Source organism: Dermochelys coriacea, chromosome 5 (genome assembly GCF_009764565.3).
Source record: "Dermochelys coriacea isolate rDerCor1 chromosome 5, rDerCor1.pri.v4, whole genome shotgun sequence".
Lineage (NCBI taxonomy): Eukaryota > Metazoa > Chordata > Testudines > Dermochelyidae > Dermochelys > Dermochelys coriacea.
Genome location: NC_050072.1, coordinates 26,217,681 through 26,241,642, shown reverse-complemented (window position 1 = coordinate 26,241,642; position 23,962 = coordinate 26,217,681). Strand labels below are relative to the sequence as shown.

Sequence of the window (23,962 nt, the reverse complement as noted above, 5' to 3'; positions counted from 1 at the left end):
TTCAGTGCCATTCAAAGCACATTTTTCTCTGTACTTAGCTTCTGCATCAGCTATTGACACCACTTCCCCATCCATTTGATCCTTTTCAAAGCAATTAATGATTTCAGCTGTGGTGCAGTAGAAAAATGGATATTTGTTTCCGTTGCTTTTTACCGTTTGACACAACCCATTACATACATTCTTGGTGTAGGATTCAATGTGATACACAATGTCATATGTGTGGGCATCTTTTGGGTCAATGCACGCACTTAACTTTACTTTCCATGCAATGTTCACAAAAGCTCTACAACCTCGTCCCCTATGAACCCTTCTGAGGAATCTCCTAGATGCTTCCCAAAATACACAAACAAGAGGAGACAGGCAGACCCATCACAACTGGCCACCATATTCTTAATGAAAGAATATCAGGAGTCCTAGAAACCATCCACAAACCACTCACAGCACAAAGGCCCAGCTTCCTCCAGGACACAACCAATTTCCTCCGGAAACTCTGCAACATTAACAACCTCTCTCAGAACACCATCCTTGTCACCATGGATGTCACCTCCCTATACACCAATATGCCTCACTATGACGGCATTTCTGCCTGCCTCAAATATTTACAGGATAATGGACAACCTTCAGACATCTGCCCCAAACACATTGCCAAACTCATCCATTTCATCCTTACCTATACAAATTTTACATTCAACAACAAACATTATTCCCTCTCTAGAACACTCCAACCAACTTCCCATACACCCCAATCAGCTTCAGCAACGGAACCTTACAGACAACTATATACAAGAAACCCATGGATTACCATCCTTACCTTCACAGATCCAGGAACCAACTCAACCATGCCAAGAAACCTGTTATCTACAGCCAGGCACTCAGATACCACAGAATATGATCCGAGGAGAAATTCCAGGATATACACCTTAACACACTTAAAACCAACTTCACTAAACAACGCTCCATGAGAGAAGTAGATTGCATCATGGAATGGGCCACCCTAATGCTCTGATAGAACCTGTGTTGATACAGAAATAAAACTTCCTTCAACTGCACACTTCTGGTTGTCAACTACCACCCCACACTGGAACCCATACTGGGTTTCATCAAACAATTACAACTTATACTCAATAGAGGCCACATCCTGAAAGAAATCTTTCCTGGACCCCCTCTTCTGACCTTCAATTAACCCTCCAACCTTGCTGAGCTCATCATCAGAAGCTAGCTCCCCACAGACCAGGACATACCAATTCAAAATGGCACCAGACACTGCCAGAACAACAAATATAAAATATGTAGATCTAGTTCCACTGTTCTGATGATCAACACCCCCCTTTTGAGATCCATGGGTCCTACACATGCCTATCACCACATGTGGTGTAGCTCATCCTGTCCACTAAATGGCCCAATAACAACTAGGTGTGTGAAACGAGATGATTGCTATGAACTCACACAGAAAAATGATAAAAGACAAAATCATTATATCACCTGTGGGTGAACATGTTTCACAAAGTGATCACAGTCTGACCTCTCAGTCCTCATCCTCAAAGGAAACATGTACAACCCCTTCAAAAAAAAAGTCTTGGAGCTTAAATTCATAACTTTGCTAGATACTAAAAATCATGGTCTGAATAGATTTATAGCTTATTACAACAATCTATGACCCACTTAAACCCTCCCCACAGCTCCCAACCCCTTTTCTCCCTTATGACTGGAGAAGCGTTAATAGGCTACTTCACCTTGAATGGTTCCTTGAAATGTGTATTAACTACTTATGCTAAACAATCTATTCCATCTTGAATTTAGTTGTGACTCTCTGAATCCCTTTGCCAGACCTGAAGAAGAGCTCTGTGTAAGCTCAAAAGCTTGTGTCTCTCACCATCAGAAGTTGGTCCAATAAAAGAGATTACCTCACTCACCTTGTTCCTGAGACCAAGATGGCTACAACAACACTGCATATAAAGACTTTGATTTATTTACCCTTTTTATTTCCATCTTACATGTTATCAGCCCTAGTTTATGTTGCTTTCTATTGGCTTCTAGTTTATGTTGCTTTCTATTGGCTTCAGATAGGTTTGATTTTTCATCTGAAATGACCACCTGTACATTGCCATTTAACCCCATTACTATTTTTCTTGCCTTCTTGTTTCCTTTGTTATTTAGAGGTCGGCATACTTTCTGTGACTCCATTATGATATATTTAAGTAAATGCCATGATGAACCTAAGGATTTTACTATACTCTTTACTTTAGGATCTTTTTGACTAGATTCACACCTCCAGATTAACTTGATCATATTGTTATCAGTATTGCTCAGTGGCTCAACTGTAGTTACTTCTTAAACCAACTCTAGTTTTCCTTATGACTCAGTTGAGTATAGTCTTGCCTCTTGTGCGCATGAGAACTAATTGTTCCATCATGCAATCATTTAAATTGTGGAGAAATTGATTCTCTAAACCTTGTTCCACTGTGACATATGACCACTTTATATCTGGGCATGAAATCACCCATTATTACTGCTTTATTATGCCTCTTTGATTTCCGTTAATATTGTGTGCTCAGTGGGTGAGCTTCTAACCCCATCTTCAGCCCCTTCATTTCAGGTAAAAGGGGTGAAATAGCCTAAACAGGTTCTAAAAGTCCTTGTTCTAGCCAGGGGAGAATTCCCTTGGTGCAGGAGGATGCTGTCTTCCTTCTACAAGCTGTCTGCTGGAAGCTCTGGAGTATGAGGCATGCCAGGGACTGGCTAGGAGCAGGAGGGGATTGTCAGGGGTAGGACAGTAGCACATAGTGTTTCTGGGCTGCACTGATGCCTATAGGCAGCCAGGGACTTGCTGCAGTAATTCAGACAAGCCCCCAGGGCTAAATTATGTGGGAGTTATGTCAGTCCTTGGAGCAGCCCAGAATTGGGAGGGTTTTAAGATAGTTTAAAGCCACTTTAATTCCTGTTCTCTTAGGCTAAGAGATCTGTGCATTTTCTTTTAAAGATGCAGCACAGAATATCACCCAATATATTTTCTTGATAGTATAATCCTCCCAATTTATCTGGGTGTAGTCCCTTATCAGTTGGGGGCTTGATAGAAGCGGCTCCCAGCACTTCTTACAGACAGCGGCACAGAGCAGAAACGGAGGGAATTGAAACAGGGACTGCTTGCTTCCCCTCTGCTTGAGAGACAGAAACAGCTTGGGGGCCAGACCAGCCACCCTATGAACAAGCCAGGCACCCAATTGCAGGCCCCAGATAGCCTGCACATGGTTAGGACTGCCCCACCTGTGAGCTGAGCACAAGCAGGAACAGTTTGTGGGGATAGAACTGGCTGCAAAGTGACAAATTACAGCAGTTGGAGGGGAAGCAACCCAAGGGTTGCTCAGTGCAGCAGAAAGTAAGATGCTGTTTTGTTACTTTCAGCCAGAGGACCTGAAACTGACTCAAAGCCCACAGCTCCACAGGGAAGAGACTGAATCCTCTCACTCCACTGTGCCTGTGAGGACTGCCTGCCCCCCCAAGCCTGATAAATTTCCCCTGCACTAGAAACCAGGGATGGCCAAGGCTTGTGGGCCACCAGGGACCCTCTCCAGCCTGAAGGAAGAGCTAGGGACACCAGCAGCCTTTTAGTTCTCATTGATCTCCAACTCCACCAACCAACTATGGCCTATGGGGAGACTATGGGGGCATTTTTGTTATTTTTACTTAGTTTGTGGACATTTAGTGTTTATTGCTGTGGGATTGGTTGGTTACTCATTTATATGACATCCTTACTTCCTTTACTTGTTCCTTTCCCCTTTACTAACCTCTACATGTGAGCATGTCTCATCTGAGATCAAGAGCATGTCTCATCTTTTGCAGATTTCTCCATGATGAAGGTGTAAAAATCATTAGAGCTTCAGGTTCTAAAAAATGAAACTATCTGGTAGGACATCAGCTGTCACAGATATGACCTTTAATTCCTGATTTGATCAGAGACTCTTCCCACAGTAAATAAACCAAAACAAACAAACAATAAACCCCCCAAACACTTCTACTCTCAATACTGTTTGACCTCCTGCATTTCTGTGCTCCCAGAATCACCTGGATGCTTTCTAATAACATCGGTATATTTGAAATCTTCCTTAATATCAAATGCGTGATCTCAAATTATCAAAATTTCATTCTTTCCATTCCAGGATCTGTGGCTCTGAGGCAGCCTCACTGCGTGGACTGCCCTGCATGGAGCTGGAGCCTGGGAGTCCAGAAATGTGATACTGGATCCCCAGGTACCTGCCATGTGGACCGCCTAAGACCCTCAGGCTTACTGGTGACTCAGACTGGCAGCTGGCCTGGGAGTCTGGAAGCCCTAGTGTCTTTGGTCCGGGGCAGCCCACATGTCGAGGTTTCCCCAGAACCACAGACTCTGGGAGCTCCAGGCAGCTGCTGAGTGAAACTGTCAAGGACATCAATTTCACTCAGCAGCTGTCAGGGTCCTTAGGAGCAAATTTAGTTTCAGAAACACCATGTCTTGGTGTTTCTGAAACAAAATATTCTTGGAATTTTGGTTTTCAGGAAATTTTAAAATAGCAAAATTTCCTGTGAACCTGAACTCATGTATTGGCCAATTCTATTTGTATTGGGTGATATTGCAAGTGCCATGATAAGGCTAATTACTTACAAGCTGCAACTATAAACATTTTAAAAACAATCACTATAGTCAACCTTTGTTACCTTCAGATGTTCCTTATCTGCTGAGTTGTGCTGTACATTTGTTTATTCTCAGATTTCTCATCCACCTCACACTCCTGACTTTTTGGCTTCAGTACTTCTTTTAGCGTACCCTATATACCTAGAACTTGCATATTCTCTTGCTTCTTAGCCACCAAATGCTTTCTCTATCATTCTTCAAGTTTCTCCTTAAAACCCTCTTCTTCCATGAATCCTTTTTACATTGGTTTCTCACCAATGATTTCTCCTTTACATGAATTGTAAGGAAAGAGAGTCATGTGGCTAAAGCATAGGACTGGGAATCTGCAGCTGTGGCTTACATTCCTGGGACTGTTACAGATTTCTTGTGAGTCACATGACTTCTTTGTATCTTAGTTTCCTCATCTGCAAAATAGGGATAATAATGCAGTAACTACTGTACCTAGCCAATAGACTTGTGTGGAGAAAGATCATTCCATTTCACTGGGGATTTCAATATTTTGAAATTTGATTTTGTTCTGATTAGGAATGAAAATTAAAAATTTTGAAAATTTTTGTAAAAGTCCTGGAGTCTGTGTCTCCAGAGCAGTCCACCTGGCTCGCTTCCTCAGAACTGCAGACCCTAGAAGACTTGGGATCCCTGACTCAGGGGCAGTTCACTTGTCCGGCTTCCTCTGAGCCATGGATCACGGGACCCCAACTCTGGAGCAGGTTTTCTGGCTGGCTGCCCCAAGGCTGTGGACCCTGGAATCCCTGGGACTGAGAATCAAGCTGGCAGGAAACCAGACATGTTTCAAAAGTTGCCTAGCAGGAAGAGTGCCATTGGCATTTTGTTGAAATAGAGTAATCTTCACAGGATGTTTCGATTTTGATGAACTGAATAATTCTGTCAGAACTCTCAGGGCTGCTATAAAACATAGTTCATTCATATGCATTGAGATCCTCAGATGGAAGTTATTTAGAAGTGCAGAATAATACTGTCCTATTTTTTAAATATGTTTTGAAGTAGAGGGACAGTTTTTAATGTCAGTTACACATTACTCTGTCGAAGAAGGAAATTTAGATTGGTCCTTGACAAATCCATGTTGGCTATTACTTATAACCTTATTATCATGTAGGTGCTTATAAAATTATTGTTTAATAATTTATGCCAGTATCTTTCTAGATATCAAAGTTAGAGACCAGTCCCTAGGTCCTCTCTGTTCCACTTTTTAAAGATAAGTACTATGTTTGCCCTTCTCCAATCCTCAATTATCTCAAAGATAATTGCTAGTAGTTCCAATATTGCTTTAGCTTAATATCATACTTCATATGACATCAAGCTTCATATCATACTCTAATTCCTATCACTTACTCCCTCTAACTCTATTGGGAGGGAGTCATAGGCACCATGTCACAATCCCATTTATAAATAATATGCTCATTATTTTAATTAGTTCCTGAAGCTGTTTGCTCTTGTAATATGCATAGTACTTTAACATCCAGAATACATGATCTCTGTAGAGACCTATCATAACTCCTGACTCCTGCAATGACCACCCATTAATGTATGAAATCTAGTACTTGGGTAGTCTAATTGTGTAATTGAGGTGTCTGTCACAGTGCTAAACAAATGTTTGTTGAATCAAACTCTGCTTGTGCCAAAAGTATTTTATGCTGTAAACATTAGGGAGTAAAGATGTTTCATTTCATGCAACATAGACTCTTGTGAAGGACATTGTCAAAGGATTTTTGAAAATCCAGTTCAATTATATTTCCACGTTCTCTTTTATCCAACACACAAATAACCTGAGTAGTTTAGAGCAAGGATTTCCCTTCACAAAAGTCAGGCTGGTTTGTCCTTATTATATCATGCTTATTTAAGTGTTTTTTATAATTTTTAATGATCATTACAATCATATCTCCTGGTATTGAAGTACAGTAAGGCTTTCTGATCTGTAATTCACAAGATCACCTCTAGTAACTTATTAAAAGATAGGTAGGTTCCTGTACAACACTTACAACCTTCTAGCCCTTTGGTATAGTAGCTGATTTTTAATAAGTTGCATATTTTTGCTAAGCCACTTCATTCTTAAATTTCTTAACAATTCTTGGATGAATACTGTCCAGTATTACTGACAGTACTCTCTGTTTAATGTATCTATTTGTTACAGCATTTCTGTTGACACTTCAACCTCAGAGTCTCTCATCTGTATCTTCCCAACGTTCTCTTTGGTGCTCAACCTCTTGAAGGATCACACCTCTAGGAAGGGTGGTCCATGAATCATGATCCTATAATTCTGTTGCATACAGAATTAATGAATGTATATTCACATCACCTGCAGATATGGCATCTGCAAATAAATCTCCTGATCTGTTAAACGTTTTTCAGAAAGGGCTACAACTCACTCATCCTAAAGGCTACCCTAATGGCAAAAAAGGTTAGGTGAAAATACATGTAAAAAACACCAAAATCTGTGCACTAGACAGTGTCATATGTGAGTTGCCTTTTTCGGCACTTCCAATAATATCTGATTAAGTAGCATCTTGATCGATTGATACCCAGAGAGGTGTATGGCATTTTTGGGGTTTTTTTGTTTGTAAAGTTGGTCCTCATGAAATTGAGGAATGGATATAATGAACTAGATGCAGTTAGGGGTATAAGTAGACACATAACTTTCTCTATATACAGTATTTCACCTAAGGCATATCAACCAGGATGCACAACACATCTCTTATTCAATCTTATACCTTTCTTGAACAAACATTGTGTCAGTTCTGCCAATTTGCAAAGAAATGCGGAAACCATGCAATATCTACTGAGAATAAGGATAAGACCATCTGACTGATTTCTATTTATGACCTAGAACCCATCCCAATAGCTAATCTCCAGATTTGTAAAAAAATCAAACAAGAAAATGCATAGAAAACACACCTACTTCTTCTATACATGAAGATTTAATGTTAATTGTTTGAACTACCTCCAATTCCCTTTATCTCTTCTCCTACTTACAACCCTGCAACTCTTGCCAGGTGTACTTTTCACCTAGAACTATCACCTCTTCCTTTGCTCCAAATCACGTCTTTCAAAAATTTCCTCAAAATGCAATTATTTTGGACATCTTTTTACTATTAGTTAGCTATTACTGGCTGTCACTCAGTGTATCTTATGTAGCAAGGATATACCAGATAGTCCCAGAAATCTAACAATTTTCTTGTTCCTTTTTTTCATGATTCATACTAAAATCCTTAAAACCAGGAGCCCTTTATTTACTTTCCAAAATACTTTCTCCCTCAATTCATCTGTACACATAATAGCTACATATAAAACACTATTTAATCTGCCATATCATGGTGTCTTTGGAATTACCCTGAAATACGGTTTAAATATTCATATAATCTTTTAGATTCCTGGTTAGGTTAAAGAAATGATAATGAAAATTTCAGCTTAAAAAATGAAAGTTTCAGAAATTTGTAAGCAACTGAATCATAGATTAGAAAGGTCAGGCAATCTGAACAGTAGTTTTTACAATAGCTCCTGCTAAAATAGTGTTTTTAATCCCCTTTAGGCATATGCTGGGTGTCATGGAAATTTGCAGCCCATAAAATGGGCATCAGACAAAAGAATGGGTGACCTGAACATTTTTTTCATAGAGCCTTTGCCCTGTCCTGCTATCTTTTCACATAGAGAATTTCTTATTGAAATCATAGTTAAAGCCACACAAACATCTTTAACACTGTGCTCATGCCAACCTCTCACGTTCCATGAAACATAGCCTTCAAATCTAGTCTGTAAGAAGTAGTCTTAAATCAGCTTAAAACAACTTAGAGTGAGTTTTTAGCAGCTCTCTGACATCTTCTATTTAGAAAAAGTTATGATATTAGCATAATTTGTATGTAGAGTGCAGTAAGTATGTACTTCCGCACACAGATTTTGTGACTGCTCCAAAATGTTATTTTTCAGCACTATTCTACCCTATGATAGTTCCAGGGTTTGGAGCATAGGAAGTTTTTACATATAGTTATGTATCTAAGAGCACTTGTACCTTGGTTGATCTGTCCCCAATATGTACATTTTTGATTCTCAAATTGACCAAGTATGTGATTTCTCTGTACTGCATGTGGCTTTAAATAAAATAGTAGTCATTTGAATTTTTGGATGCTGTTTCATTTCAAAAGATGAGAGTGTGCAATAACTGCAAAATTAAAGGTCCCAATGCACAGCCAGATTAGTTAGGCTGAGCACTGTGAAAAGATTTTAGCTAGAGAATTCATTAGGGTCATGATCACCTCACAAAATATGTAGGAAGTATTGCTGATCATATGTACTCCCCACTCTCCTTTAGCACCACTGGATCTCTCAGTTTTAATAGTGCTCCCCTGTGACCAGCTTCACAAGAGTTCTACTCATAACCTCTGTGTGACTAGAGCTTTTCCCTTGTGTAGCCACCAAACTCCACGGGAGTTCCTGTGTGGTTTTGGAATTCTTCTGGAAAAAATCTGGACTCCTGTGGACTTTTGGAAACTGGGTGGTGGACAGCAGGAATCAGGAGAGACTATACAAGGAGGGAAGCATGGGGAATGGAACAGCAGTTGAGATTATGCCAGAGCTTTTGGTGAACATTTCAAAATTGTAACACCTCCTGCAAACTTTCCAAAAGCCATCAGGACCTGCAGCACACCTTAGAAGTGCTAATAGTCATTTTGTCATATTCAATTCACTAGTGAACAACTCCCCAGATATGCCTTTCTCCATCTCAGAATAGGTCCTGTACCCTTGATCTTGCCAAGATCCACTGAAAGCTCATTTAAAGTTTCTAGACAACTCATTTTGCAGACAAAAAAAAACTTACAGGAGTTTTCAAAACTTTAGAATGACCTATTTTTTTTTCCACATCGTATTTCTCAAAGATAGCTTGTTTGAAATCAGCTCCAATTTTATAAAAATATAATAGTAATAATGATCCCCTGGCCACAGACCATACATGCAAAATCTGATACCAAAAAGAACTTTCTTGAGGATTTCAGAAAAGGGGCCAAAACCAGGCATATTATAAAAGTTAGGCTCAGCTTTAGTTCTGGAGAAACTTCTGACATCTCCATATCAATATCTTTATTTTTTTACTTTAATTGCTTTTATTGCAGCAGCTATGGAAGCCTTTTATCTATGACCCTAGCCATTGATTCTGTGCTTCCCCCTCAAAGATAATTGGCACTTTGCATTGCCTTCTCTCATGTTTCATGCTTTCCAATAGCATGTATACACCCATCCTTTTTCATCAGTTCTGTTCATTCTCTTCAATTTTCATTGCAGTAGCACCTGAAGTTAGAGGTAATAAATACACTTCTCCTTATCTTGTGAGGATCATGATGCTGTTTTCCTGTGCGCTATGCTCTTGCTTATAGGTGAGTGCTAGGTAATGTCAGTTAGGTCAACAAAATATATGTGCACAAATCAGATAAATGTGTATCCACTTTGTACGAGCAAATATGTATCTATGCATTCATAACAATTATTACACAAACTCAGAAGGCCATTTGAAACTATGGTCCTGAAATTGTGGGCTAAGACCTATGATCCTACCAATTTAACCTCTACGAGAATCAGTCCTGCTTAACAAATGAAGTGGGAAGAACCATATTACACATGCTTTCTCACCTTGACAAAAAAGGCCTGCAGGAAAGTGTTGGTACACCAACATTCATACTTTCTTTTTTAACCTTTGATTTTACTATTAGTGAATTCAGTCCTTGTGAAAGTTGCTGTACTGACAGCCCTGGAAACTAAAGCCCTTGGTTTATTTATCTAATTGTTAGAGCCTGGGCTGTCAGCAATGAAAGCGTCCTCAAATGTGCCTTGCCTGCTACCCCTTGGTGATGTTTCAACCCTAACATGGCATAAAAACCCAGTTCAGTTTTTATGTTCATTCAAACCTTGGTCCTTTTACTGAGACAGCCAACAAGGTTGTCAATTTGTGCTAACTGTGATTAGTTTTGTGATATGGACTATTGTCCACTAGGAACTAGACCAAGCCCAACATCTGATTTTATGTAGATTGCCAAACAACTGACGGATGGTAACAAAATTTAGTTGTTACCAACCTGAGCCAGATTCCGAGTAACAATTTAGAGATGTCCATACTCTTAAGCCATCCAGTCCCTTATTAATATATATTTCTACCTCAGCATACCAGTAACATGAGGTCTACTTATTTATAACCACTAAAGAATGAAGTTGCTCTTTTATTGAGAGCCATAGATATTCCTCTCCTTTATTCATGCATATACTTTAAGTTTACATATCATTTTACAAACATAGGCAAATTCTGCTCTCTACTGCACTAGTGTATCTAAAGTAACTCTTCTGAAGCTGCTGGAGTGAGAGGTACTCCAGGTATATCAGTGTATGTGTAGTCATAATTTGTCACAATGACCTTTTCTACAGTGGGAATTTTCAGCAGTTCTAGCACCACTGCTGCTCCACCAGTGCTAGATGGTGGATGCGCTAGTGAACATGAAAGCCTATATTAGTGTTCCCACCGTTGGTAGTGCTGGAGGAGCTGCACCAGTGCTAGACCAACACTGGGAGAATTGCTATTGCCTCAGTGTAGACTTAATCAGATTCCCTGCTGTGAGCAGATTACAGTCTATGAATTAGATTGCTTTTGAATTAGATCATATTTTTTAACTTCAGATCCTATAATGCACCTTTCTCAGTGGACAACCAGTTAAAAACACTTTATGTTTTATGTTACTGATATTAGTTAATTTTTTTGTTGACTGTGGCAAATTCTTACTTAGAAATCAAAACACCATTAACCAATTACCACCAGTAAAATGGGAATTCTTACAAATAATCCTACAGATATGGGGACCTTTAAAAGCAACAATGACGTCCGATTCCTAAGGCAGCTTAGGAAATGAAGCAATCAAATCCATGTAAGAAAGCATCATTACAGCAGTTTCTACAAGGTGTTAATGGGACTGCTCACCCAAGCAGGATTTGGCCTCATTTGTAAACTCTAAAATTTGGCATTTGGGTGGGCGGGTTAATATGTTTAGGCTTGAAATTAATCTGATCACATTTTTTTTATTACAGAACCAAAATCTACTTGCTACACAATAGAAGGAATTGTTTTATTCAGTGCAAAATTATATTGTTTAGATAGCAAAGTTCCAGTTAAGAAAAATAACAATTATGAATAACGATAAAATATTTCTATATAGAGCACTTTTTGGTGAAAATTCATAGTCTTCAGATAAAAAGTCTTTCCGTCAAACCAATCTTTTATGTAGCTAAAAATAGTTTAAAAGAATGTTTTAAAATTTTGACACATTCTAAATCCAGCAATGCTCATTTTGCAGGCCAGACACACTTCCATTGAAGTCAATGGAAGCTAAAAGGTTCGGGCATGCTGTTTAATCTACTGAATTTCCACCATGTATAAAAAATGTCTAATCAGGCACCATCCTGCAGTCCTTGAGCAGATAGAACTCTCATTGTCTCTCAGATTGTATCTGAAAGATGCAAGTGTAAGAATAAGAGTTATTGAGAAAGAATGACCTTGGATTTAGGTTTGTGTTTTATTTTATATTCGCCAAGGGAAAACACAAAAGGTTTAGACTCTGGGATCTGATCTCTGATATTTGGCTTGTCTGAGAAGTAAATGATCCTATAATTAATATTGGGGACTTCTCTCTCTCACTTCAACATGTTAATTGCATGGGTTAGTGGAAAGTGACATTCTGGAGCATTGTATTGCAACTGCTTTTTGGCAGAAACAGATTTTGTTTGATTATTTAGTCCTTTTGATTCCGTTATAGCAGGACTGATTCTTAAATAGAGGAGTTAATAAAACAGCTGAATTAATGTCCTTCACCACAATGATTCACCTCTTTGAATACTAGAATAACTAAAATGATACTTTCTCCAAAACTTCAACATACAACTTTCATAGCCAAAAATGCTGCAAGCCAGCAAGTTATTATCAGTGGAGAAGAATTTGGGATCTCTTTCAGAATGCTAATTGCTGAGGCCAAGTGACATTTTCTAAGGCTGTCAAATGCAATGGAGAAACAGAATATCCCTATTGATCAAATTACTCACCAACAATGACAGCAATGATGGTGAAGAGCACAAAGGCATTCCTCACTAGGTAACTTTTAACATCATCCTTAGTTATGCTCTGCACCTTCTTTTTTGCCAGTAGTGTACGTTTCCGGACTCCTTGCTGAAAGCGCTCCATCCTATTTCCAGATCTAGGATCTTCTCGGTTACTTTTAGTAATTTATATTTTGAAAAGTGATTTCTTCTTTTATAATTTACTGCTGTTAAAATCTCCCCAGAAAGACAGAAGAGCTTCTTCCTTGGGAAGTGCAGGAGGAAGCTAGAAGACAAGATATATCAAATGTCACAATAAGTTAAACTTCAGAGGAATGATCAATATCTACACATGCAGGCAAATACTCATCATATAACAATCAGACTTGGATTATTTAGATTAATTAATTGATTGCAGTATGTGGTAAATAACTGCAACATTTGGTGGAAACCTGAGTTGAAAGTACAGATTTTCTTCAGATCTGTATTTCTCTGTCTGCAGGGAATGGGCCTGATTCTTCTTTCACACTGGTATAAATGAGGAGTAACTTCACTGCAGTCAATGGAGTTACAATAATGTAAAATGGATGTCACAGGAGAATCAGATGCTGAATATCTATAACTATTGATCAAGCCTCATTTTCATCTATTTAGCAGGCACACATTTATCTGAATGGAATCTGCCTATCCCACCTTCTAAATGAAACTTCTGATAAATAATCTTTTTAAATCATAGTATTCAGAATATTATGTATTTCAGACGTTTTTAGATCATTTTAATGTTTTGTCCTGCATTGATTTCTCTCCTGTTATATGGCAAAACACAGCAGGAATAGTTTATCTCTTTACTTACTACTCAGGAGGTATGCCTTTGATAGTAACATTCATCTTTGAAGTGTGTAAGCTACTCTGAACACATCTGTAAAACATCAGAAGATGTAACCCAGTTAGCTTGTTACTTCATGTTTGTTACAAGTTCACACTACAAAAAATGCTTTGCACTGCCTGGCAAAGCATTGATATGAGTTGATAATTATCACACTACAGATTTGGCTTTAAGATTTTTTTTAAAAGCTTTCATTAAAATAGTTGGGATATGTTTGCAAGATAATCTACTTTTTATTTCAAACACACTAATTTTTTTGACTGCTTGAAATTAATTTATTCTGTAATTAAATCTGCACAAAACTATTTTGCAAAGTGGGAATCTGCCTTTCCATAATGTTGGATAACACAACTATGTCTGCTACCTACTCCAGTATTTCTCTGATAGGGTCACAAATTCATGAATGGATATAGCTGGCTTCAGCACTGAAATCCATTCTCAATTATATATATATATTCTCAATTATATAGATGATTTATATCTTTCTTCCTTGCTACATCTATTGCCTAATTAGCTTTGCAGAAAGCATTTAGAAAGTTCAAGTTTTAGAAGAGGGATGATTGAAGGGGCTATCATGTAATTTAAAAAGGTAAAAAAATGTTTTTGATGGGATTTGGTCTTGGCTTTTGGAGTTAAATATATGTTTAAAACTAGTATGCTAATATACTATTTTCCCTGCATTTTAACACATTGTAATATGTTTTTAAAGAAGATTGTCTAGACACACACACACACACCTCCCATTCTCCCTTTCCTGTCTCACCTCTCTCCTTTTTTTTAACAAATGTATATTTTAAATTGGAAAAAGCTATAATAGGTAATTAGTCTTTTCTTAATTGTCTGCAGAGTGGGGAAAAATTCTTACGCTGAGCTAAATGTATTGTGTATGGTATTTTTGATCTTGGAGGTGTGACTGCTGTGTGTGTGTCTGAAAGAGTTTTCTTCAGAAAATTAGTTTGCAGTATTTTGTAACAAGCTTATAGATTCACCCAGCCCCCTTTTCCCTCCAGGATCATTTAACACAATATCATCCCAATGTACGCTTTATAAGTAAGATTAAGATCAAGAAAGAAAATTCAGGATATCCCCAAAGCATCATTATATCAAATGACCTAGAAAAGTATTTTACAAAGGAAGAGAATGAAAAGCGAAAAACACCAACAAAGTAAACAAACTCACCTTTTTAAATTCTGCAATGTTCCAAGCACAAAAGACAAGCAACAAGGTAAATTTCCCAGTAGGTACAATAGAGATGAAAAATTCAGTGAGCAAGAGAAGGAGAAGACTGACAATATGCATGTGCTCCGGATACAGCAACTTACTATCACTGCAACTTAAGAAAAGGGGAGGAGACTATTAATCCAACTCTGGAAAAAAATAAAAAACACAACTGAAGCGGGGAAAATAGCTGAGCTTCTGGAATATTGATTAGTCTTGGCACAATAAAAACAGGGTTGCTTTCTTTGTTTTTCCCCTTTCGACCACTTTCACGCTTTGTCAGTTCAGCTTCATTAGAAATGCAAAATCAGGACTCAGGAAGAACTGAAGAATGACACACAACACAGAAGGCTGGAAGTCTTTGTGATTAGAGATTTGAAACCAGGAGTCTATAAAAATTAAACATAATTACATAACATTATTCTACTACCTTTTCCAAAAAAATGGTGAAATATCTGAGGATGTTAGTCTACTATAAAAAGTGTTTTGGTTTGAGGCTCCAAGGCGTTTTCGAATCCTTAATGACAGTTATTTAAGGAAGCATCTTTCTGAAAGGTGGGGAAACAGCTTTACATCTCTCAGGAGTAACTGGAACACTATCAAGAATAGATCAAAATATGATGAGATATAGTTCTTTTTAGTTTTCTTGTTACTCAGAAAGCAAGATGAGACTTGTCTGTAGTTCAGTAATTTAAACGCTTTTAGAGTCAACCCAGTTCAGAAAAGATTGTCTCAACAGCACAGTGTTACTAATAAAGGGAAAAGCACAAAACATCCAACTTTTCCTAAAAAATAAGTGGCCCTTTTTGCATTTAAAAGCTTGCACCATTGGAAGAATATTTGGGGAGGGGGAGGGGAAAGCAGCATCGTTTACCTTTTCAGAATATGAATTTTGATTTTAAATGCTGGTTGAGTCACTGACAGATGCCGGGTGATAAATCATGTTGTATAAATACTAGAGGCTTACATTTTAGCATATCTTTCATCAAATTCCTGAGCTATGACTCCCTATTGAGAATTATAGATGAAAAGTTTTAAGTATACTATATACTAGGTGCTAATATTATTATTAGTATTTCAGAGGACAGGACTTTCAGTTAATAAGCTTTCTGTAAAAAGAAAAACTATAAAATGTCACAATCATCATACAAACTAGACATAAGGATAAATGTGGAGAATAAATTTGATAGGATTAGAATTATTTGCCAAAAATCACACCAATGTTTCTGCTTTCTTATTTAGGGAGTAAGTCTATATTCACCATGTGTACTGTGCCTGATTTCAGCTGTATTCTAAATAAAATGAGGAGTATCTAAAAAGATCTTTATCAAAATCAGGTAGTGTCAATGGATAATTACTGTCTACTCTGCTTAACAATGTTGCTTTTAGACACAAAGAATATTGGATTAAAGAACAACATTTGTAGTTAATTTAGGTCCAAATGCTGAGTAAAGACTGAAGAATCTGGTACTTAGATATTTAATGCTGAGTAAAGAAAACAAACATCAAAATTGAACTTATTTTGAACTGCCAATGAATTGGATGAATGCATATGTCAGGGTTCCTTCCCCACTCTGAACTCTGGGTTACAGATGTGGGGACCCTCATGCAAGACCCCCTAAGCTTATTTTTACTAGCTTAGGTTGAAAACTTTCCCAAGACACAAATTTCACCTTGTCCTTGAACAGTATGCTGCCACCACCAAGTGATTTAGACAAAGAATCAGGGAAAGGGCCACTTGGAGTCTTATTCCCCCAAAATATTCCCCCAAGCCCTACACCCCCTTTCCTGGGGAAGTCTTGGGAATAATATCCTCACCAATTGGTAAAGGTGAACACAGACCCATCCTTGGATCTTAAGAACAATGAAAAATCAATCGGGTTCTTAAAGGAAGAATTTATTTAAAAAAAGATAAAAGAATCCCCTCTGTAAAATCAGGATGGAAGATAACTTTACAGGGTAACAAAAAGATTCAAAACACAGAGGATTTCCCCTCCAGGCAAAACTTTAAAGTTACAAAAACAGGGATAAACCTCCCTCTTAGCACAGGGGCAATTCACAAGTTAAAACAAACGATACTCTAACACATTTCCTTGCTATTACTTACTATTTCCATAGTATTAGATGTATCATTTCAGTGGGAGCTGGATTACTTGCTTGGTCTCTCCCTTTGTCTCCAGGGAGAACACACACAGAGCACCAAAACAAAGCTTCCCCCGCCCCCAGATTTGAAAGTATCTTCTTTCCTCATTGGTCCTTCTGGTCAGGTGCCAACCAAGTTATCTGAGCTTCTTAACCCTTTACAGGTAAGGAGAGATTTTATGCTACCCTTAGCTGTATATTTATGACATGCCCCTCAAATCACAGATGGCATTGGACAGCCTGCTCCATACTGGCTGTGATTTCTTCCTGGAGCTCTAGGAGAAAACAGAATTAATAAGACACATGCACCTCTAGATATACTACTGATTATAGAAAACCTAACAGTATATTCCACATTTTAAGGATGATTTTAACCAGTTGATTCTGGAAAACTTTCATGGGAGAGTGCATCAGCTACTTTGTTAGAAGCTCCTGAAATGTGTTGTATTTCAAAATCAAAATCTTGGAGAGCTAAACTCCATCGAAGAAGTTTTTTGTTGTTGTCCTTGTCGGTATGAAGCCACTTCAGCGCAGCATGGTCGGTTTGCAGGTGGAAACGCTGTGCCCAAACATATGCACGTAGCTTTTCCAAAGCGTACACAATGGCATAACATTCCTTTTGACCGATTGACCAGTGGCTTTTCCTCTCAGACAGTTTTTTACTGAGAAACACAACAGAATGGAATTCTTGATCTGGTCCTTCCTGCATTAAAACCGCTCCCACACCACGCTTGGATGCATCTGTGGTTAGTAGGAACGGTTTGTCAAAGTTTGGGGCCCTTAGCACAGTGTCAGACATGAGTGTCACTTTAAGCTGGTTAAAGGCCTTCTGACACTCTTCAGTCCACTGAACTGCATTTGGCTGTTTCTTTTCGGTTAGGTCTGTCAGTGGGGCGGCGATTTGGCTGTAGTATGGTACAAATTGCCTGTAATATCCGGCCAAGCCTAAAAAGGATTGGACCTGTTTCTTTGACTTTGGGACAGGCCACTTTTGGATAGCAGTCACTTTGGCCTGTAGGGGGTTGATAGTTCCTTGACCCACCTGGTGTCCAAGGTAAGTCACTCTGTTTAGGCCTATTTGACACTTTTTAGCCTTAACACTTAGCCCTACCTCCCTAATGCGCTCGAAGACTTTTTGCAGATGCTCCAGGTGTTCTGCCCATGAATCAGAAAAAATGGCCTGGGTGATGAAGGCTGACTTTTCCTTGGTGGGTTCATCTAGCGGTACCTGCCAGTACCCCCTTGGTTAAGTCTAAGGTAGAGATGAACTGGGCATATCCCAGTTTTTCCAATAGCTCATCTGTACGTGGCATTGGATAGTTGTCTGGGCGAGTTACAGCATTTAGCTTACGGTAGTCCATGCAAAAGCGTATCTTCCCATCTGGTTTGGGAACTAGAACCTCTGGAGATGCCCAGGCACTGTTAGAGGGGCAGATTACTCCCATCTGTAGCATGTCCTGGATCTCCTGTTCTATAGCAGTTTTGGCTTGAGGAGATACCCAGTAAGGTTGAGTTCTAATTGGGTGAGCATTACCTGTGTCAATGGAATGGTATGCCCGTTTGGTCCTTCCTGGGGTGGCTGAGAACATTGGCGTGAAGCTAGTGCACAGCTCCTTGATCTGCTGTCGCTGCATACGTCCAAGGGTCATGGAGAGGTTCACCTCTTCCACACCACCATCACTTTTCCCTTCGTAGTAGACACATTTAGGCCACTCAGCGTCAGCTCATCCCTGGGCTGTAAACTAGAAAACCTTTAATTCTCTGGAATAAAAGGGCTTTAGAGAATTAACATGGTATGCTTTAGGTTTGAGGTGGGGGATGCTATGAGATAGTTAACAGCTTCCAGGCAATCTTGGACCGTGAATGGCCCTTCCCACGATGCTTCCATTTTATGGGCCTGGAGCACCTTCAAGACCATACCTGGTCCCCTACTTTGAAGGAATGATCTCTGGCATATTTATCATACCAGGCCTTTTGCTCTTCCTGAGCATCTTTTAGGTTTTCTCTAGCAAGGGCTAAAGAGGTTCGGAGGGTGTTTTGTAGGATGTTTACAAAGTCCAGAATGTTAGTTCCTGGAGAAGGTGTAAACCCTTTCCATTGCTGCTTCACCAACTCTAATGGCCCCTTAACCTCGAGGCCATACACAAGTTCAAATGGTGAAAACCCTAAACTGGAATGTGGTACAGCCCTGTAGGCAAACAGCAACTGCTGCAACACTAGGTCCCAATCATTGGAGTGCTCATTTACAAATTTATGTATCATAGCCCCCAAAGTTCCATTAAACTTCTCCAGCAGGCCATTTGTTTGATGGTGGTAAGGGGTGACAACCATGAGCTTCCTACAGGCTTTTCATGGTCCCTGCCAGGAAATTAGTTCCCGAATCTGTAAGGATGTTGGAGGGCCAACCTACCCTGGCAAAAATGTCTGTTAATGCCTGGCACACACTTTTAGCCCTGGTATTGCTTAGAGCTACTGCTTCCGGCCATCGGGTGGCAAAATCCATGAAAGTCAGTATGTACTGCTTTCCTCAGAATATCCACAGCTACTCGCTGAAAGGGAACATCAATTATGGGGAGTGGTTGGAGAGGGGCTTTGACCTGGTCTTGGGGTTTTCCCACTCTTTGGCACACCTCACAAGACTGGACATAGGTAGAAACGTCCTTGCCCATTCCCTCCCAGTGGAATGACCTCCCCAAATGGTCCTTGGTCCTGTTCACCCCAGCATTGCCACTACGATGATCATGGGCTAAGCTCAAGAGCTTTACCTGATACTTAGTTTGAACTACCAACCATCTTTGAGGATGCCAGTCTTCCTGGTGTCCACCAGAAAGAGTTTCCTTGTATAAAAGTCCTCTTTCTACAACAAACCTGGATCGATTAGAAGAGCTGAGAGGCAGTGGGTTGCTCTGTGCTGCTGTCCAAGCTTTCTGGAGGCTTTCATCTGCTTCCTGTTCGGTCTGGAACTGTTCTCTTGATGCTGGAGACATCAGTTACTCATTGAATTGTGGACTTAGGCTTGGTCCCTCGGGAAGCGATGCAGGTGATGGGGCTGTTTCCACTTACTGTGAACTGCTCTCCGCTGGTGCACCATATTGTGATTCAGGCTTCTGCTGAGCCTCTTTCGTAGGTTTAGCTGCTGCTGCCAGGGCAGGCTCAGTGATGCCGTCTGGCGTTAGAGTTGTAGACAGGGTTGAAAGCGCTGGATGCAGTGCTGGCAATGGTTCTGGTGCTGGTTGCTCCACCAGTTCTGGTTCTGGGACTGGCTCTGTCTGGGTCTCTGCAACTGGATCCACTACAACTGTTGCAGACATTGGCATGGTGTCTGGTTCCACCACCTCAGTCTGGGTCTTTGGTAACACTGACTGGGCCCTTGTAGAAGGCGCAGGAACAGAGCTAGGTGTGAAGGTTTGCTTAGCCTGGCTGCGAGTGACCATTCCCACCCTCTTGGCTAGCTTCACATGGTTGGCCAAGTCTTCCCCCAGCAGCATGGGAATGGGATAATCATCATAGACTGCAAAAGTCCACATTCCTGACCAGCCCTTGTACTGGACAAGCAACTTGGCTGTAGGCAAGTCAAAAGAGTTTGACTTGAAGGGTTGAATCGTCACTTGGACCTCTGGGTTGATTAAGCTGGGGTCCACTAAGGATTGGTGGATAGCCAACACTTGTGCTCCAGTGTCCCTCCATGCGGTAACTTTCTTCCCACCCACACTCACAGTTTCCCTTCGCTCTGAGGGTACCTGGGAGGCATCTGGGCCTGAGGACCTTTGGTGTGACTCTGGTGTAATGAACTGCAGTTTGTTGGGGTTCTTGCAGCAGTTGGTCTTCACATGCTCCAGCTCATTACATTTAAAACATCGCCCAGCTGACTAGTCACTGGGGCAAGGTGGGTTGCTGGAGATGGGTGTGGTGGGATGATAAGGTGTTTGGGGTTTTCCTTGGGCTGCCCCTGGTAGTAGGGTGTTGTCTCGGGTTGCCCCTTCTGATATCTGCTCCAACTGCTACTAGTTTTTTTCTTTTCCGCCACCTCTACCCATTTGGTTCCAAACTTCCCTGCCTTGATTACAATTTTGGGCTTCCCATCTAGGATGTATCTTTCTATTTCCTCAGGAACACCCTCTAAGAACTGCTCCATTTGTATTAGGAAAGACAGATCTTCCAGAGATTTAACGCTTGCTCCTGATATCCAGGCATCCCAATTTTTCACAATGTGGTAGGCGCGTTGGGAAAATGCCACGTCCAGTTTCCACTTTAGGACTTTGAACCGTGGACGGGCATGCTCAGATATTAGCCCCATTCTGATTCTGGCTTTTTTTTTTTAAAGTTCATAACTATTTATGTGTTCCTTAGGCATTTCAGCCGCCACCTCTGCTAAGGGGTCACTGAGCTCCACTATATACTGATCTGTAGAGATGCTGTACCCAAGGCAGGCCCTTTCAAAATTTTCTAAGAAGGCCTGTGTATCATCGCCTACCTTGTAGTTGAGGAACTTTCTGGGTTGGGAAGCGGTACCTGGAGAAGGATTTCAAGGGTTGTCTGGTATATTCTGCTTAGCCCTTGCCATCTCTAACTCCAGTTCATGCTTCCTCTCTCTTTCTTTATCCTAGAGGGCTCTCTTGTGGACAGCTTCTTCTGCCTCCACCCTGGCTTTTTCTGCCTCCATCTCCAAGCGCCTTAAGGCCATCTGTCTATCATGTTCTTTTTGTCTCTCTTCAGCTTCGAATCTGGCTAATTCTAATTTCTTTTGGACATCACTGTCAGTCATCCTAGCCTTTCTGTGTTTTTAATAAAAAGAACAGGAGTACTTGTGGCTCCTTAGAGACTAACAAATTTATTAGTGCATAAGCTTTCGAGGGCTACAGCCCACTTCATCAGATGCATAGAATGGAACATATAGCAAGGTATATATGTACACACACATACAGATAAGTTGGAAGTTACCATACAAACTGTGAGAGGCTAATTAGTTAAGATGAGCTATTATCAGCAGGAGAAAAAAAAACTTTTGTAGTGATAATCAAGATGGCCCATTTAGACAGTTGACAAGAAGATGTGAGGATACTTAATTTAAGGAAATAGAGTCAATATGTGTAATGACCCAGCCACTCCCAGTCTCTATTCAAACCCAAGTTAATGGTATCTAGTTTGCATATTAATTCAAGCTCAGCAGTTTCTCACTGGAGTCTGTTTTTGAAGCTTTTCTGTTGCAAAATTGCCACCCTTAAATCTTTGACTGAGTGGCCAGAGAGGTTGAAGTGTTCTCTTGCCGGTTTTTGAATGTTATTATTCCTGATGTGAGATTTGTGTCCATTTATTCTTTTGTGTGTCCAATGTGATATATGCCATCATGTGCCAGCAATGCCCCTCTGCCATGTATATTGGCCAGTATATACTGGTGATTTGCAAGTATTTCTTCATTTAACTACTTGTAGATATTATGAGAATGTAGTATTTTCTTGTGAAAGGAAATTTAGTATTGAAACCTAATGAGAAAATGGACATTGAGCTGTCTCAAAGTTTAGTATTTTAAATTCAACCTATGGTTCCAGTAGTGTTAGAGTTTTTATTGTTTCTGGGAAAAGGTACTTAAAACATGATACTATTAGACTGAAGTTAATCAACAAAGAGAATATAAGAAAGAGAAGGCAGTGTGTCTTGTGGCTAGGGTAGGGGAATGTGAATTAAGAGACCTGTAATCTATGCCTATCTATGCCTATCTATGCGTCCCTGTATGATCTTTACCAAATTACATTAACTTCTTTATGCCTCAATTTCTCTACCTCTAAAACAGAGATAATACTTATTTCTTTGTCAAGGTAAGGTTTTACTCGCGCCAGTCACTGAAATATCTGCGTGCCCTTGTGAAGCACTTTGATGATAGGTTCTATATAAATGTTATGTATTGTTATTATATCTCTATAGATACATCAAACTATTAAACAGCAACCAAGCCAATCCAGCTATAAAAAATGTAAGAGGTGGAAATTAAGTAATACATAATAAACTTCAGTATGACCATTTTTTTGGATGATGATAATAATCATATATGTAACACAGATGAGTGTATTGATCCCAGCTGAAATATGCATTTTAACCATTTAAAGTGAACACATTCTTACCTCTAAGCAAATGATCACTGTATACTAATGCTGGGTGAATCTCAAAAGTTCTGGAGGTTTAGACACGCTCATGAACGGCCTGTCAAAGCCTTACTCAAATTTATCTTATATCAGAAAAACTGGTATGGAAATCTCATGAGAACTTGTTCTCATATATGGTTTTTGATATGTCCTTCTTTTGATCTAGTGGGACAGAATGCATTTAACACTCATCCATAGGCCTCAGACAACTTTAGAAATGTGGGTAAGTATCATTATCCCATACTGTACTGGAGGAGAAACTGAGGTGCAGATAGTTTACATGACCTGTCTAAGGTGATATAGTGAGTAAATGGCAGAACTAAGAGACAGATGAAGATTAATGGCAATCATATGTCAGGTTATTTTAGAGCTCCACTTCTGACATGCGGTAGACATGCCTGCATCTGTCTGTGGCTTGTGCCAGGTACACGTTTTTACAGGTATGCTGTCACATCAGGAAAAAGAATGTGTGGCCATTGCCATTCCCTGCAGGAGTGGTTTCAAACCCAGTCCTATGCTTATTACTTAGCTGTGTGAGATAAAGGGAAATCCAATATTTTCCTCTATACTGTACAGTTATAAATAACAAATTACAATTTGTAGCATTTTGATAGATGTTTATCAACATCAGTGCAAAATTACATTATCAAACTGCGTCTCCTTTCATCAAATGTATGAATTTGTTTGAAATCCAGCATTTCCCCTTTCATTCAAATCATCATGCAGGGCTAGACTGTGCCCTGCTAGTCAATGTAAGGGAGCAAAGATCCTTTAAGATACTGCAGCATGCTCCTGTGATGCTTATAGTCTGCTCTATGAGCCAGTGTG

At 39.7% G+C, this 23,962-nt stretch overlaps 1 protein-coding gene across 1 annotated transcript in view; it reads right to left on the bottom strand.

Annotated features, from left to right (window-relative positions):
• Nucleotides 1–15,447, bottom strand: part of SLC1A3 (solute carrier family 1 member 3) — an 81,359-nt gene extending 65,912 nt beyond the window's left edge. Inside the window, exons 1-2 of the mRNA XM_038402828.2 lie at nt 14,814–15,447; nt 12,755–13,034 (exon numbers count right to left, since the gene is read on the bottom strand). Of these exons, the coding sequence (XP_038258756.1) occupies nt 12,755–12,893 (139 nt within the window). The 5' untranslated portion in view covers nt 12,894–13,034; nt 14,814–15,447. The remainder of the gene's footprint in view (nt 1–12,754; nt 13,035–14,813) is intronic.
• Between the last annotated feature and the right edge of the window lie 8,515 nt (nt 15,448–23,962).